The sequence below is a fragment of the Dendrobium catenatum genome, unplaced genomic scaffold (genome assembly GCF_001605985.2).
Source record: "Dendrobium catenatum unplaced genomic scaffold, ASM160598v2 fragScaff_scaffold_231, whole genome shotgun sequence".
NCBI classification, from domain to species: Eukaryota; Viridiplantae; Streptophyta; class Magnoliopsida; order Asparagales; family Orchidaceae; genus Dendrobium; species Dendrobium catenatum.
The window spans coordinates 9616807-9632341 of NW_021318693.1; the positions used below are offsets into that span (position 1 = coordinate 9616807).

Sequence of the window (15535 nt, forward strand, 5' to 3'; positions counted from 1 at the left end):
AGCCCAATTTCCATAGGGTAAATCTCTCATCCATTCATACTCCTATTAAAAATTTTTCATAAAAAGATTTTCCAGTCTATCATAATATCTATAATGATGTAGTGGCAGAAGCAATCATAAACCATTAAAATGTTCTCAAAACTGTTATTGATAGTTTGACACTAAAAGTTCAATCAAGAGGATCATTCTTCTATCCTTGCTACCTCAGCACAGTTCAAGAGGATCGTTCTTCTATCTGTGCAGCCACATTAAGTAATCAATCTAGACAGTTAGTTAATGAAACCGTTGGAGTGCCAATCACTGAAGTTGACACTTCTAGGAAGATATTTGAGATCAATTCTCTTATGCAGGTGCTTGAGCACCTCTCTTGTGAGGTTTGCCCTATTCAAGTTTTTCCACCGACTAAGTGGTTTCCAGACTCATCTAAATGGCTTTCCTATAGAATCTCCTTGCCTCATCAAGGTGCAAGCATCTTAGTCTGACCACAAAGAACGGGTTTCTTAATACTTCATTATTTGAGATAAAACAACAGACAGTTGTGTAGCAAAGTGCTCAAGTGTCATCTTATCAGTGTGGCGCTGTAGCTCCCAGCAACAATTTATTAAAGGCAGCTTTCTAGCATTCTTCAGATTGCTAGGAGGGAACTCAAGAATTTATAAAAGAGAACTTGCATACCTTCAACATCTTTGTTGAAGAATTCTTGAGTTCTAGAATGAAGGTTGCATCAAGATTTCACACTTTGCACAGAGGTTTGCTAAACATATTTTCTTTGCAGGAATAGGAATTTTTAAATTTGCATAACTTCTAGGTTTCTACATGGACTTTGTAGTGTATTGAGTCATGACCAAGTTCCGCAATTTGTTGCGTCCAATAATTTAGTTCACCACTACTTGAGAGTCACCATAAACAATGTGGCTCTTCATGTCGGCTCCATTTATGAAACAAACATTATCTAGCATTGCTTCACTCAACTTGATTGTTGGTGGCATTGAATTGATTCAAAGTGCATAATTGAAGATTACTCTATGTAAAAACTTTATGACTATTCCAATTTGCCCATTTTGATAGTTATTTTCGCCATATACACCATCAATATGTGTAGCCCATGAAGTTCTTCAATACATTTCTCAGCATCTTCAATTTATGTTGTTGGTTAAGAAATTTTGTTATGAAATCTTTGAGAACCTGAGCTTTAATTATAATGCAAGGCACATACTTGATCTTACACCGGCTAAGCATTAAGGTTTGCTCCATTAGCTTCTCTGACAACTCATGCATATGTATAATATGCCATAAAGGTTTGTTAATGATTGTTTTGATTAAGTGCACTTGGATGTCATTGAGTAATAATAATGATTGAAAGAATAAATTTGCCCATTATTGAGCTGCTCAACTTGGTTGCATTCAATGATTTCGAAAGTCTTATTGACCAATGTTGAACTATCGTTGAGTTATGGACTCTTAGGTAGATCAATAAAAATTTTCATCCTTAGATTTGGTGAGAATTTTGTGTGCTAGCCAGGTATCATTTTAGGTTTTCAGCCTTTAAGTTTGGTGATAATTTTCATGCTAGATTGGTATCATGTTAGCTCTTGGAGTGCTTTCTCACAATCCTTCTTCCAATTAAAACTAGGAAAAAAATTTTACTTAATGTGTGAGTTTTCCTATCAGCTTTTGCACATCTTGAACATAACAGGGAGATGATTTCTCTATAGCTTCTCGAATTTTATCAAGATTTTATTTGATCCCATATGGACAAATTGTATGACATTTCTTGAATCGCGCACCAAAAATCCTCATGTTGGGGTTTAACTTCATATCGATTCTCTCAATATTAAAAATGTATTGGAGAGGTCAACCAAGTGATGTTGATGTCCTTACTATTAATCAGGGCAAGATCGATTTAGACCATAAGATTGCATTTTTGCTGTTTTGAGCACATTATCCAACAATTTCCAGTGCATTATGCCAATGTTCTTATGATGAACTACATGACCTTGTAGAAAAAGATGCCTTCATTAGTAATGAAGCTTTTTTCTTTCTATTTAAGGTTCAATTTTTCTTTTGGTAGCTGGAGAAAGTGTTTAGAAACTCAAAATGGAGAATCCTACATTCAATTCAACTAAAGCATTAATGCTCAGTAGTGGATAAGAGTATTTTGGTTGAGCTATGTTGTCTGTTCAAATCCATTGGCATAGCCATTGGTCATCTCCACCATAAAAATATTGAAAATCAACTAAGGAAATTGTATTTTTCGAATTAATTCAATCTTGAGAAGTTTTTTACTTCTTTGACTATCTGCTGAATTTATGCGGTAAATTTCTTTTATTTTGTTTGATGCCATCTAAAGCATTAATGCTCAGTGTATTGATGGCCTTGCTTCTAAGATTGATATACACGAGGTGGCAGTGATAAATTTGATTTTGAATATTTTTTAAAATATCTCTCCATAAAATTTGTGTAAAGTTAGATTATGCGGACAAGAAACATCATATTGCATTTCTGCAAGTCATACATTGCTTACCTAATTCATTTAAGGGATAATTTGAAAAGAAAATTTCAAAATATATAGTTTTCTTTTTCATATATAAAATTTTAATAGAATGCTTGAGGCTTATTTTAATGAAACATTTGCGTGTTTGAGGCTTAAACCTCTCCACGCTTCATATAGTTCACATAGAAAATTTATTATGAGATTAATACAAAAATCATAACCAATCAAAACACATATTCTCATCATAAAATAAATTTAATAGATATAAAATTATTCTAACAAAAGTTTAGTCATAACATAAAATTTTCCTAATTTCACCCATCAATTTCAATGTCTAAATTCTATAAAACACTATTCAAACAGACACTATGGAGCAGAAGAAAAATTTTATAGCGTGATGGTGAGAACAGCTGCCCACAAAAAGGATTAAGTAAACATACAATGGATCACATATTCCAACACAATTTTGATTTTGAAGCTGTTAGATTTAGTTTGAGATGAGCGCAGTATAAATTCTTCATATAATACAAATATTTCAAAGCAATTCCAGCACATATTAAAACCTTTTTTCTTTCTTTTTTTCCCTATTCAATCTATTTCAACATCAAAAGTTAGTTCAAACTATCACATCTATTGTGAGCTCCGTACAAATGAGGAATGTTAACCCTTTAGGCTTTAGGATCAAGTATTGTTGATACTTTCAAATAACATTTTATATTTTCCTAACAAAAATATCAAAAGCATGCACCATAAACAACTTTAAAAAATGAAAGCAATATTAGGGAGCTCAATAATAAAATTCATAAAAAAAAAGGGGGGCAAGTAGCAATTCTATAGAATAGATCAAAGGTAACGCGAATCTTACAGTCTTTCCTCTCAAGATCGGTCGAGCGGAGCAGCCGATCAGGTGACCGAGCCTTCCTCAGAGACGACGGAGCGCGTTCTAGCAGAGCAGGCGAAGTCGGTGCCGAGCGGAGCAAACGGATCGCGAGAGCAGGCGAATCGCAAGAGGAAATGGATATTAGGGCTTGCTGCTCGCGGAAATAAACACCGCGGGACGCGCGGGGCGGAGGGGGGCACGTGCCGCATATGGCCAATTGATTGCTCCTATTCATTTGATTGCTTTTTATTTACTCTATTTGCATGAGTTTCATTTATTTCCCCATAGCCTCTCTGGCTCTCTGTGTTCTAAATCTTAATTACACTAGTAGTAAGCGGAGACTCGGTGGGATGTGATATAAGGACATAACACTAATTTGAATTAATACATTAATATTAATATTTGGACACTTATCAATAAAAATGTTAAAGTAACGATCTGTTTGGACGGCTGTAATATTTTTAGGAAGTAGATTTTGAGGCTAATGGAGAGAAATGAACTTTGTTATTATGGTTGCATAGAGCAGGTTTTCATCGCCAGAATTTTTAAAAATCAATCGGAATGCAACAAGAAAATAATACTCTAAAGAAATTATACTTATCATCTGAAAAATAAAACAGTCAAAAAATGTCCCAAACAAATCCTAATGATAAGATTTACTCGAAGTATATTAATAGGGTGGCTCTATTTAATAGATGCAAGAAGATAAGAATGACGCCGGAGCTGAGCCGTTGATCATGTTGAACTTCAGAGCCATTTAATTTCATATGATATTTTGTATGGCTATATAGGTGTTATGCTTTCTTTTGTTTGTGTAGCCTAGTATGTTGCTTCTTTTGGTTATAAATACATTGTCAACACTTGTAATAGACAGATTTTTGATATGAATGAGAATTGAGTAGTTTTACTCTTGTTTTGGGTTTCTGTATCCTGAAGGATTTCAGGTGGTGATCCCTTTCCTTCGAGAAGTTCTTAGAGTTATCCAGCGACCGCTATCAGATCGTCGACGTGGATTCGTCGAGCCCTCTCCGGTCTGATGTCAAAGAATCATAGCAATGAAAGGTTCATTGTAGAAAACTAAGGCCTCGTTTGGGATGGCTTTCTTGCTGCTTCTCAAAACGATTTTTTAAGTATAAAAATTATTTTTTTGTGCTTGAAAGTTGTTTTAAGAAGCAGCAAGAAAGCTGACCAAAACGAAACCTAAATGGAAGAAGGCAAGCTTTTTCTTGAAGCATAGTGACTAATGATGCCTTACTATTTAGCATATGATGTTCAACAATTTGTTAGTATTGATATGTAACTAAAAATCGCCTTGATTGAGCAAGTATATTCAAGTTCTCATCTTTCAAAATTAAATTCGGGACCATTCAAACTCCAATTTCAGCAAACATGTAGAAAAATTGAATGTCTTAATAAGACAAACCTAACAACACCAAAATTTGTTTGATCTAAGCCCAAATGGGCTCAAATCAAGTGCTTAAAGCATATTGGGAACTTTAAAACATTAATTAGATGATCAACGATATCCAAAAACAGCATGCTTATAGTCAAATCAAGTAGCTCAATAAGACGAATCCAACAAGTCCAATATCACTTAATTTGGGCAGCATTAAGGCAATGAAATGTTGAATAAATGGTCTATGATCAAGGGAATCAATATGGAGCACTTCAAAATTACCCAGGATTTTCTTTATATTTGTGGGGCACGCTACTTTCAAAATCTATAAATAGACTCACATGCTCTACATGAAAGGAGATGTTTGGTAGTTTGGCTAGAGATTGGCAAGAGAGCTCCACAGCACGCAAACTTACGTTGATCAACCACCGCCGCTGACCAGACCATTGCCCCGCCTCTAACCATCATCAAACCACCATTTGATCACCAACCACCATCAGACCGACGCCCGACCTACCGCTGTCAAATCTTCACTCAGCCATTGATTGCCTCCAAACTGTCGCCTAGTCTCCAACTATCATTAGACCTCTGCCAATGGCGGAGACATAAACTTTTCATAGAGGGGGCCTCTTTTTTTTAGTTCTCTCAAATTTTTTTCATCCGGGCTTGGGATTGGCATTGACAATTTTAAAAAATTTTATTTAAAAACTAAACTACTAAATATAAAATAAAGTACGCTTATAACTTATGCCTTATGTTCTTCATATTTTGAAAAAATTGAATAATAACATTATTGTTAATGCAATCTAAAATTTCTTTTTCGATATAAGCAATAAAAGTATCGTTCATCCATTGATTTCCAATTCAATTGCGTAGTCGATTTTTCACGATTGTCATTGCAGAATATGCTCTTTCGACTCTTATGGTTGCAACGGGTAGTACCAATATCAGCTTTAATAATCTAAAAATAAGAGGATATAATATTTTCTTGCTACTCTGAACAATTTTTCAGCAAGAATTCATATATCTTTTAACAAAGAAAATTATACAAACTGCATATCCATAATATAAGTTTCTAGTTAATTATCAAGAATTATCAAATCGGAAGAAATGAAATCGCTTTGATATAAGTTTTTCATTTTAATTAACTTCTCTTTTTTAAATGCATAGAACAAATTTGATAGCTTAAAACAAGCAAAACATAAAAATAATTTAGTATTAGCTTATATGAAACGATTATTCAACTCTTGTAATTACATATAAAGTACTATGTAGAATATATCAACTCGATAATGATGTAAATTTGTCATTTCTTAAAATCCACGTCGTGATCGTCCACGGGTAACCCATTTATCATTTAGATTTGGAGTGATAATTTTGTGTTCAATACAAGATGAAGACACATTTTTAATGAATTCATCCCACTTGTTATCTCTCATGTATTGTAATCTTATTTTAGATATTTGAACTAAAGACATGGCATTCATGATGTCCTAATCTTTTCTTTGCAAAGCATTTGATAGTTCAACAGTGATTCCAGGTATGTCTTTTCATTAAGTGTAGACAAAAAAGAGAAGTCAAAGGATTGCATTTAATCTAATAATGCAAATGCTTTTCCTATCTATTAAGAGCATATATTATCCTCTAAAATTTTCAAGCACATTAACAATTGAGGATAACATTATAATCAATCTAATCAGTGACTCACAATAAGAACCCCGTCTTGTTTCACCAAGACGACGTAAAAATATTTTTTGATTTAATCCTCGTCCGATGAACACCTTAACCATTTTAACCATTTTATAATGAACATAATATCATATCACATTATTTATCTCTTAGTTGATCATGATATTTGCATGAAATGCTTACAATATTCATCACATTTGAATTTATAGTGAATAATAGTGTAACATGAACATGATTTTTCACAATTGTTATTAAAGCTAACTGAAGCTAGTATGAGAAGCAATGAATATAATGTGCAGAACTATTATAATTTAGAAAAAATTGCTTTTAGCCCATTAAATTATCCACTCATATTGCTTGTGTCATCATAAACTTGACTACGAATTTTAGAGTGAGACAACTAGTAATTTGAGAGGACTTCTTCAACTCCTTTTTAAGACATCGAGCTAACATTTTGAGGAACATGTATAATATCCAAAAAATGTTCAGTAATTTAACCTTTATCAATCACCAATTATTCTTTTCCTGATACATCACGATATTCATCAACATGAATAGAGAAGAAACTGTCATCAGCCTCTTCTTTTATATTGTCTGTAATTGCAATGAAAATTGCTCTACAAATATCTTTCTGAATATCAGGGGCTGTCAATTTCAAATTCTCAAGACCATTCTTTAATACAACATTACTTATATCTTTATTATGTTCTTCTAAAATTTGGAGTAGCACAAGAAAATTTCCTTGATTTTTGGAGTTGAAACTCTTGTTATATCCTCGAAAAGTTAATCCTTGTCTTAGAAGGAATTTACACAATCAACGGAAGAATTCAAGCAAACACGATATGCAATTATAGCTCGATCAGTATGCACCTGGAAGGCAAAATTAATGTGTTGATCTTGTTTCATTAAGTCCTCGCAATTTTATCTTGCATTATTATGAGCACTATTAGGTCCTCCAATATGAAGATCAAACCAATCAGTTTTTTTTCTAATTCAAGAATCCATTTCTACGAAATACCTCATCGTCTTTTTTCTCATTCCTTCAACTCAAAAAGATATCAATACAAACATTATATTTTATCATTCTGAATACTATACTCTAACCAACTTGAGTATCTATCAAACCACCTTGGATTGAAATATTTATCTTTCATCCTAAACTTATTTATAGGGAAGTCATGATTGCGAGGCTGATATAGTACTTATTGCAAATATGATATTCAAATTTGATCACGAATATTAAAACTATATTCAAAAATAGGTATACGAAATCCAAGATATGGCACCCTCGGGACCCCTCCTCTCTCATTCATTGCCCTCCGCCCTTCCGCCTACCACCGTCAAACCTCCGCTCTAATACTGGATCATTGCCTTACCTCCACCTATTTTTAGATCGATGCCCGGGCTCCCACCACAATTAAAGCTCTACTCGGTCACCAATCACCATCAAACCACAGCCCAATCGTTGATCACTAATCATCATCGAACCTCCGCCAGGCTTTCAACCTCTGTCGGACATTCTTCTGGTTGTTTCCATTAAGACTTCTGATCTACATCACTCAACCACAATCATTATAAACTCCTGAGTACCCATACGAAACTCGATCAACTCTCCAAACTATTATAATTTCACTATCTCCAAGTTAAGGGATGGGTCAAACTTTGTAGCTCAGTAAAGTATTGTGGAATCTTTTCACATGGTAATGCCCCGTGGTTTTTCCCTTTTTTGTAAATTTTCATTAAAAAAGTTCTTGTGTTTCCTTGCTCTCTCAACTATTAACCTTTTTGTTGGATATGATATATATGAATCGCTAGGATGAAAAAGTCTCTTACTCTACCACCACGAATTTACTAGCCTACAATAGATTGGCGTTGTCTATGGGAAATAATACCACCCGTATAAGCACAACTGAAACCCCTTTAATGGTCAATAGGTGTAATAATTGCACCAACGGGGCCTCCCGCTCCAACACACATCAATCTAGGAATATATATATGAATTAGGGATGTCATGCATCTACCTCTCTTTACCCTGATAAGCAAAACCCTACTGTGAAAGGGATATCATGACCCTCCCTAAAAGATCACGTTTGAAAAATAAAAGAATCCCATAATAAAATCTTTCAACTTTTGTGAGGGACCCAACAACCAACGTTAGAACCCATCTCCTTTAGTCAATGCATCATCCCCTATCACAACACGACATCAACCTCATTAGCACAACTTCACTTATCCCTCTTGAATGGGTTGACCGACTCACATTATTGAAATCCTGCTCAATGCTCTACGTGATGAACTATAATGATTGGTCCGGGAAGAGTTTCTTTTAAGAGGTAGAAGGCAACCCCTTCATCATCATGACTTTCAGGAGTTGTCGCTCCAAATTGAAGCCCTCCTTCAGCACTCCATTCCCATGGGTTTCATTATCAAGCATAAACTCTTATGATAGGTTATCTGACCTTCACAAATATATTAATCACTATACAACTACTCTGCATATTAAAGGAGTCTCAAATGTGATGCTCTGCAATGTATTTTTTGTTACTCTCAAAGAGCAAGCTCACACATTATTTCACTCTCTTCTTCCAATAGGGACTATCCTCACATTCGTTAAGCTCCCCATGCTTTTTATCAAATAGTTCATTGCTAATAAAATAATTGTTAAAGACTTTCCTACTTCTCGGAAATTCACATGAATGAGGAGAAATGCTTAGGAGTACTTCTCCTCTGAAGCTTGTTAAATCTAAGGTGTGGATCAAGAACTGATAACGAGAGTTTTTCCTAGAAGGCTCTGTCCTAATCATCTTGAATAAAACTAAAAACACTAACAAGTTGAATATCAACAACTCAAAATACATGGCAAAATAAAACAAGCTCTAACCAGCTTATGTATGTCATACTTATTCATAATTTCAGACAAACTGTGACAATGTTCAATAAAACTGCAACAAATCAAAAAACCCTAAATGAAACATTCCTTCAAAACTTGGAAGTAGGTGAGTAAGTGTAACAAACCGACATGACAAAATATCTATAGATGCTCATAGATGAAGCATCTAAAAGGGAAAGATATAAAATAGAAATGCGATACAAATAGCAGTGAGCGGTGTAAGTATTCTTTATAAGGTCGAGGAGATGTGCATGGTGAACATCCCAGACCAACACTATGCTAGAGAAGGAGAAGAGAGGGAACTGTAGATGAAGCCAGATATATGAGGAGATCCGAGGAGATGAGACCCTAGACGAAGTAAAGAAGAAGAGGAGAGAAGAGCATATAGTGTATATCATAATGAGAACTAATTATCGGCTAACATATACACTAATAAATTATATTATGCATTCAGCTGCTCGTCGCCTCGCCCTAATTTGATTGCGCAGGTCATTATAGGTCAAAATTTGGGTTTTCGAGTTAACTTAAACCCGACCCAAAATTTTAAACCGATTATATTTGTAGACTCAAACTCCACCCATTTCTAAATCGTATCAACCCTAACCTAAAAATTTTAGGTCGGGTCATTACGTCATGTTAGTTTTTGACAGCAATAATCATATGGAGGCTCAAATCTCAGTAGATAAAGCCATCAATATGCACCAAATGTAATTTTAACAAACCACCGAGAAGCATAAAAATGCACCTGAGACCAATAATTTATCATTGCAATGAAATAAGCAAGGGAACAATAACATGCCCCCTTAACCTTCACAATCATAATGCGAGCCTCAATTAGAAAGTGAGTATACACATTTGAACACGACTTAGACAAATATCTTAATGGCCATCCGACATGAAGAAAATTTAAGTGGCCAAATCTATGAAAGACAAACTCAAAAAATCAGGAGTAATGCTACAACTTTCGCCATAGTTGTGGACATATAATTGAAGCATGCAAACAACTCAAGGAGATCGAAAAATGAGAGACTAGTCTGATAAGTCTACCTTCGTCAATTCACATAATTCATAAATATTTATAAAGACGCTCCTATTGGAGGGTAACTGGCGCAAAAATAATCATAGAGAAATTATCAAATGATTGACAAAATTGAAACCATCATTAAGGACCCATTATTATCCTACCAAGTTTTACTCACAGTGAACAAAGAGTCAGCATAAAAGAAGTCGTAGGTTGATCATTCTATTACTTTTAATGCCTTCGACTTTGATCGGCTCAAGACCCCTCATCAGAGTTTACTTGTGATTAATGCGGGGATTGACAACCCATATTACAATGTATTAAGAATATTGGTTAATAATGGTGAATGTTATGTTATACTCAATTTTTCTTGGTATTGGTCTAGTTAAAAAAAAATCTTCGTCCTGCTATAGGATCCCTATATGAATTTGATAATTGATATGTGCGAGTATAAGGGACAATTAGCCTTCCTATCACATTGGGAGAGTTCCCTCAGTAAGTAACTCACCCAAATTATTCATTATAGTAAAATCAGAATCAGCTTATAACATTATCTTTGGGAGGCCCCTTTAGTTGACCTTTAGAGCAACTACTTTCATTTGATATCTCAAACTAAAGTAGTTTTTGACCCCATATAGAGTTAGTATGGAGCGTGGAAATAATCAAGTGGCACAATTGTGTTACCTTGGACAAGCTCAATCACACTCATATGTTACTCTAAGCATTAAACACTTTGACATTCGAAATGAGAACATTTCTCAAAGGGCTTTTCCTTTGGAAGACCTGCTAACTTGCATCTCCATAATAAATGAGCACCTTCTAGAGCAATTCAAAAATTTTAATCAAATATGTATACTTTTAAAAAGTTATGGTGTTTTCTTTTTTGGGTTTTCCTTTTTTTGGGTTTTCCACATAAAAAAGTTATGGTGTTTTCTTGCTCTCTCAATTATATGTTTGTGTGCTGGATATACGTGCCTCGCTAGGACAAAAAATTCTCTCACTCTACCGCCATGAATATATTAGCCCGTAACAAGTATGTTGGCTTGCACATTCTTAAAAAAATTTATTCATATACTGAAATTTTATGTGTTATTTTCAACACTAAAAAAATCACTTATTCAGCTCTAAAAAAATCACTTATTGAGCTCCACTGAAGAATTTTGAGAATATGTACGACAAATTTATGACCGGATTTCGCCAAGAGAAAGCTTTCATGCGATGCAAAATGGAAAATTTAGAATATGTAGAGGCTTTTACTATAAATTTATAGTAATGTGAGATGATAATCTTTTGATGGATTTTAAAGTGCAAATTTTTTTACAATTATTTAATACTCTTTGTTTATCATTTATCTTTTTTATTTCTTATATTAAAAGTTTTTGGGATTCTCTTTTATAATAATACTAGCTGTTTTTTATTTTTGCTGAAGTTACACATATTTTTGCCTATTAGTTTATATATATTTTTGCAGAAGTGTGGCTCATCCATAAGTTATCAATATTTTCCACTAGGTTTGCTTTAGCTGAATTATGCACATTTTTGGCATTTTTCTTATGATGCTTGATCATATCTATCATTATTTTATATATTTATGATATTCACTCAAATTGGCACTATTAAATTTAGAGCGATATACTATATATTTATTATCTTAATTTTGTATAAAATTTCAAAATGCATAAATAGAAGTTGTAAGAAGCTAGAATTTTTTTATGTGGAAACACAAAAACGAAAAAATGATGAGGCTTGACTTAGTTGCAATGATTCATAATATATTTAAATTTCCAAGAATTTGCTCATCTCTACAATGGGCTCATTTACATTCAAATCGGATCATTTATAGCGCGGATGAGTTCGTTTCATCATATCATTCAATTTGAATATACATCAATTGAAATTGAAGTTCACTTAGGCTTCGTTTGAGGCAACTTTCTTACTGCATTATAAATAAATTTTTTAGTAATGCATCAGTGTCTCAATTAGTCAATTATATATATGAATGAAAATGTATATTTTGCTTTAGAAAAATTATGATCAATTATTGAATTAAAACATGTTTATTGATGACATCTAATCATTAGGAAAGACAATCTTCAAAGATTAGAACAATATTTTTTTTATGTAATTTAGGCTTTGTTTGGATGACTTTTTTATTGCTTCTTAATTTTTATACTATAAACTGCTTTAAGAAGTAGAAAGAAAGCCGTCCCAAACGAAGCCTTAGACTTCGCTTGAAACACATTTCTTACTGCTTCTTAAAACAACTTTCTATTACAAAATTTTTAAATAGTGTACTAAAAAGTTACTTTAAGAAGTAGTAAGAAACATGTCTTGGTATTCATTTGGGATATCTTTCATAAAACTTTTTAAAACGGCTTTCTAGTACAAAAATTTCAAATCCAAGAAATTTTTGTATTAGAAATATGTTTAGAAAGCAAGAAGACAACCTTCCCAAACAAAGCCTCAATGATTTTCATGTTACTTGACTTAATAATAAAATAGGGTTATATGTTTGTAACTCCCTCTAAAATAGGATAAAATCTTAGTTGACCAATCTCAACAGCAAAGACAGATCCACAAATCAACACAGTGCCCAACGTGCAACCCAATAACCAACATAGATTCCAACGGGCTATAGAAAAGAGAGTTATTCTTCGCTGAACTGGTAGATTTTTCTTCTATTTCACCTCCTGTTATTCCACAATAACATTTAAAAAAAAAAACCAAAGAAGCTAATTTCTTGAACTCGATAACTTCAAAAAATGTAAAAGCAAGCTAGCATGCTTTAATAATGTAAATGGTTCAACAACTACCATCTCCAAACACTCTCTCTAGTGCCCTGTCGCACAAATTTACAACCAATAATCTGCAAATATTTACCTTGGAAATACAAGACTATACAAAAGTAGGACTTACCACAGAGACTTGCAAAGTTAATTTTTCAGCTATGCCAAAGGTTTAGATACTTGTATATTTTTCAAAGACAACTTGCATGTACAAATTGAAAAACTCAGCCTTTGAATGTTCAAAGCTCAGGCTATCTCCCAGATAAAATTTTTCAGCCAAAAGTTCTATTGAGAGAGACTACTGAGATTTCTGCCTTTTAACCGTCAAGTACTGCTGGCTTCCCCCGCAATGTTCCATAAGAGGTCTCTTTGCCTTACAAAGAGCACCGTTAACGCCATAATAAGCCATTGGTGTTGATGTAGTTGCGTGTGCTCCTGCATCATCGCTTCTGATTGACAAAGGAGGAACCAACAATGGCTTTAGAGGCGGAGGATTCCTCCATCGAGGAAGAGAACCGGCTACAAAAAGAGTGTCCAGAATTGGGCCGGCGTCGATAACGGCTTTCAGAAGTCTGCCTTTCTCTGGAAGAGGTTTCTTTGCAAATCGATCGAAGAGAACCTTCATGACTTCATCTTGTGGGCATGTGGGCTGTGGAATGAAGACATTGCAGGAGTCTGCAAAGTTCACTATTGAAAGGTCAGGGGAAATGGAGGCGTCGACGAAGGAATCGACCACAGTTGGGGAAGAAACATGGGACTGATTGTTGTGAACATCAGTGAGGTTTTCAGATTCGGTTATGCTGGAGGAGCCTAAGGCTTGCCTGAACTGTGGGCTTTCAGGTTGCAAAAAGGGAGCAGAGGGAAATAGTACAGCAGATTTGGGCTGTGTTAGCTTGTTGAGAACAATCTGAAGCTGGTCCTTGGCTTCATCTCTTTCTTGGTTGGCTGTTTTTAGTAACTGAATCAGTTGGTTGATGTTGTCTTCTTTTCTCCTGATTTCCTCCCTTGCATTATTTTTCACTTCTTCAAGCTCGCAAAAGGTTGTCCACAGCTTGTTTTTCAGATCTTCAACAGTCTGTTGAGATTGATATTCATATTATTGAAAGTAAATGAGCCAGAATTTTAATGGTTTTTTGGGTAGTGTATCAGTACTGAAAGCCAAAAAAAATCAAACTTTTGGTAAATTTACTAAGCCCGGCTAAGAAATTAACGAACTTTTCCTCCTAAATAGCAAAACCCGAAGAAAAGACAGGTTTTTATGCTTAATTAAGGGTTATTTATAATGACCGTTGGAAAAACCTGAGCAACAATTTTTCACCTGCATTCAATAATTGGAATTCTAAGACTAAATCTGCCAACCGAGAGAACTGCCAAAAAACCATAATAAAAACTATTAATTACATGATTTTACATCATTCTAACCCATATCAATGACGCGACTCCATTTGAACAGAGAAAATTCTTAAGAAAAAAAAAGATCCATAAGCGCAAAAACAAAATCATTCCAATTCCTCTCTCTGTAAAATTCAGGAGAAACTCCTAATCACAACAACATTAATGCTTCGCAAATTCAAAATATAGCCGTTTGGCCAGAAAGCTGTGTTGGGCCACCGGCTACGTACTTTTACTCCGACAAGCTCCACCTCCGCCGAAGCGGCAGCACAGCCTTCGCGCCACCACAAGGATTAAGAAAAATAGAGGAACAAAGAGAGAGAGAGGGAGACATACCTCATGGTATCCCCAAAGAGTAATGGAAGAAAGGGTATCCATGCTTTCCTCCTCTGTTAGAGACCTAAAACTTCAATACATTAGAGAAAACAAGGGGACGAAGGAGGGAGAAGAGCCCACACGGTCTCTTCTCTAATGGGCCCTTGCTCTTTATATAAAAAACTGTCGACATTTTATGAACAGTAATATTTATATATGAAACTAACAAACAAGAGAAAAAAAAGAGCTCCGGCCATCTCTGTTTTCTTATTATTTTGAGAATCTGAACACAAGAAAAAAAATATGTGATTAAGGAAGGCTAAATTCCACTATGGCAGGTTGTAAACTTACTTGCGACCCTATTAATTATTCTCCACCGCCCTCCATAAAAATAAAGGATCAATAAATAAGACATATTTAAATTTTAAAATTTAAAATTTAAAATTTAAAAAGCTATATATTCCTATTACTAATTGCTTGTAAAGCACCCCAACACTTACCTTAATAAAACTATTTTCGAATTACTCTGTAGCGCGATTCAAATTTCATGTGTTATGGGGCTTTTAATTTTATACAGAGAAGTTCCTCTGTTTCCAATTATTCTTCTTCTTATTAAATTTTCCTTTTTCAAATTTTAGGAGGATATCTAAGGAAATATGTAATTGATATGGT

At 34.3% G+C, this 15535-nt stretch overlaps 1 protein-coding gene across 1 annotated transcript; it reads right to left on the reverse strand.

Annotated features, from left to right (window-relative positions):
• Positions 1-13135: 13135 nt before the first annotated feature.
• LOC110091833 lies at positions 13136-15019 on the reverse strand. Its single transcript, XM_020816082.2, has 2 exons — positions 14885-15019; positions 13136-14231 (listed from the first exon to the last, which is right to left on the reverse strand). The coding sequence occupies exons 1-2, from the start codon at positions 14924-14926 to the stop codon at positions 13455-13457; spliced, it is 819 nt and encodes a 272-aa protein (XP_020671741.1). The 5' UTR covers positions 14927-15019; the 3' UTR covers positions 13136-13454.
• Between the last annotated feature and the right edge of the window lie 516 nt (positions 15020-15535).

Coding starts and splice junctions, on each gene's coding strand:
- LOC110091833 (XM_020816082.2), bottom strand. CDS start 14,926: ATGGATACCCTTTCTTCCATTACTCTTTGGGGATACCATGAG. Junction 14,232..14,884: donor CTCTTTGGGGATACCATGAG/GTATGTCTCCCT, acceptor CAATCTCAACAG/ACTGTTGAAGATCTGAAAAA.